The 2,553-nt window shown below is 37.3% G+C and overlaps 1 protein-coding gene across 1 annotated transcript; it reads left to right on the forward strand.

The window, feature by feature from the left end:
- The first annotated feature begins 541 nt into the window (after window positions 1-541).
- On the forward strand, window positions 542-1,948 carry LOC149144593 (F-box/FBD/LRR-repeat protein At1g13570-like). Its single transcript, XM_089452199.1, has 2 exons — window positions 542-1,576; window positions 1,664-1,948. Exons 1-2 carry the CDS (start codon window positions 542-544, stop codon window positions 1,946-1,948), a joined length of 1,320 nt encoding a protein of 439 aa, XP_089308325.1.
- Window positions 1,949-2,553: the final 605 nt, after the last annotated feature.

Consider the following 2,553-nt stretch of genomic DNA (forward strand, 5'->3'; position numbering starts at 1 on the left):
TTATTTAATTAGAAAAAATAACAAAAAAATATAAAAAATTAATTTAAAAATATAAATTTTCTTTTCAATATATGTAATAAATTCGAACTTAAAATAAATTTATATATATTATCCCATCTAATATGTTATATTTTAAATTGATATGGTAAAATTTCATATTTTATTATTAAATTAATATTTTGTTCCTTCGTGATTTATATTAGTCCACTTTGCTGACCGTTATAATAACATTGAAAGGTCAAAAGTACATTTTTTTCAAGAATTTGACTGTTTTAAAATTTAATCACTTATTTTAATCTATTTTCTTAACTTCTAAGATAGGCGAGTGAAATTTCGGAGTGTTTGACCATCGTAAATAAAAATACATATAACTATAAATTCCCATCAGTTTCTCCTCACTTTGCTCCACATTCATAATCGGTTTTTTCTTCTCCAGCCGCTCTCCCTTCCACCTCTCAGTTCTCATCAGTTTCTCCGCACCTTGCTCCACATTCATAATCGTTTTTTTCTTCTCAGTCCTTTCATTCCACATCCAGGCAATATGAGTCCAGACAAATTTTCATCACTGCCCAATGATATTCTGGGATGCATCCTCTCCAAAGTCCCAATCAGAGAGGCAGTCAGATGCTCCGTTCTTTCGAGAAGATGGAGGTTTCTCTACACTCAAATACCCCAACTCATATTCTCTCCCTACCTCCTCTTGCAGGGGTCTGTCACACCAGATCCATTATCGATCTCCATGGCAGAGAATGCAATCTCATGCATTCTGCAATCTCATTCCTTGGATCTGGAGGCCTTTCATCTTTTCAACGACAATACAGGCACTGGCATCCACCCAGTTGATAACAAATGGGAATTTAGCCGCGAAAGCGTATGGAAATGGGTGCAGTATGCAGCAGACAAGAATGTCCAACACCTCAATCTCAGCTATTCCATGGTAAAAGAAATCCCACCTCCTGCCCTTTTCTTTTGCACTCATCTCACTACGCTCACACTCACCACTTTCATTCTCACCCATATTCCAACCCACTCCTCTGGATTCAACCATCTCATTACTTGCTCCTTCAGAGACATACGATTGACAGATGATTCATTGGCCTGGTTTACATCGCATTGCCCACTTCTGCAAAAACTTGAAATAACTTACTGCGATGGCCTGAAGAGGCCCACCATCTCCGCTCACAACATTTTGCTTTTAGATGTACTGGTATGGGATGGCATAGAGGTTTTAACAGTCAACTGCCCCAAAATTAGAAGCATTGAGGTATGTTTGGTAGATGATTTAAGAGTGAATGGGGTGTTCTTTCACGAACTTTCAGTTGGGATTGTTGCACTAGAAATGCAGTGCGAAATAAATGTGATTGGATTGGAAATGGATTCGACTTTCGCCGTGGACAGTATCTCGGCGCAGAGATTTGTTGAGATAGTGGGGAGTTTCAAAGCTTTGAAAAACCTTGGAATTCACATTTGTGATCCGTTGCCTGAAAGGGAGAAAGAGATGCCTTTTCCTCTTATCAGCCTGCTGCAACGGCTTCCGCATCTTGAGCGCCTGGTAATAACTGGCGTGTTTCTTCTGGTAAGGAATAGTTTCTAGGGTTATGATTAATATTAATATCTGTCTTTTCTTTTTGTTATTGAAGTCAAAGTTGGATTTCTCTTGCAGGAATTAGGTAGAGATCAGATACCAGGGCGTTTAAGCGCCCCACTCGCCAATCTGCGGTATGTAATGGTACAATTAAAAGAATTTAACGACACAGAAAAGGCTATGATGGCCTGTTTACTTAAGAGCGCTCCTGCTCTTGAAGATCTGCAACTCGTGTTACCACAGAAATATGAGGAGACACAGTACACCCAGTTTTTACGAGAATTGGTAGACCCGTGGCAAACAACATCGTCGTCATGCCGGTGGCTTCACAAAATTTTACCTCGCGGCCAAACGAGCATCTGAGCTTCATATTTCATCACACGCATTCAGATGCCACTCTAATGGTTAGGCGTTTGTTCAGGGGATTCTTTCTTACATTGTTTTATGCATAAATTACTATTGTCTAATTCAAACAAGAATCCCGTTGCCACTTTTTATACCATGAATGTCTAAATGTTAGATATCTTTTTAATTCGGGAAATACGAGTTATGGGCCGATATCTTGTATGTAATTTGATTTTTCTCCGTAGCATAAAAATAAAGAAATTATAAATAACGTAACGTAATAAAAGAAGGTATGTAATGTTAATATCTTTTTAATTCGGGAAATACGAGTTATGGGCCGATATCTTGTATGTAATTTGATTTTTCTCCGTAGCATAAAAATAAAGAAATTATAAATAACGTAACGTAATAAAAGAAGGTATGTAATGTTAATGTTTCTAGTTAGTGGTGATTGTTTACTTGTCGACATCTTTTCTCCTTAATAATTATTTTTTTAAATTTCAATTTGTCTTGACGATGAATCACACTAGTTGGTTAGAAACGCGTCGACAAATGGTACTCCATGTGATTTTCGCTGAAAAATCTCTCACAATTCTTAAATTCCAAGGGAAGTTTGTTCCTTC

Source organism: Pinus tabuliformis, chromosome X (genome assembly GCF_031772625.1).
Source record: "Pinus tabuliformis cultivar Carrire ecotype Pingquan chromosome X, CPIR1, whole genome shotgun sequence".
Lineage (NCBI taxonomy): Eukaryota > Viridiplantae > Streptophyta > Pinopsida > Pinales > Pinaceae > Pinus > Pinus tabuliformis.

Coding starts and splice junctions, on each gene's coding strand:
- LOC149144593 (XM_089452199.1), top strand. CDS start 542: ATGAGTCCAGACAAATTTTCATCACTGCCCAATGATATTCTGGGATGC. Junction 1,577..1,663: donor TAACTGGCGTGTTTCTTCTG/GTAAGGAATAGT, acceptor TTTCTCTTGCAG/GAATTAGGTAGAGATCAGAT.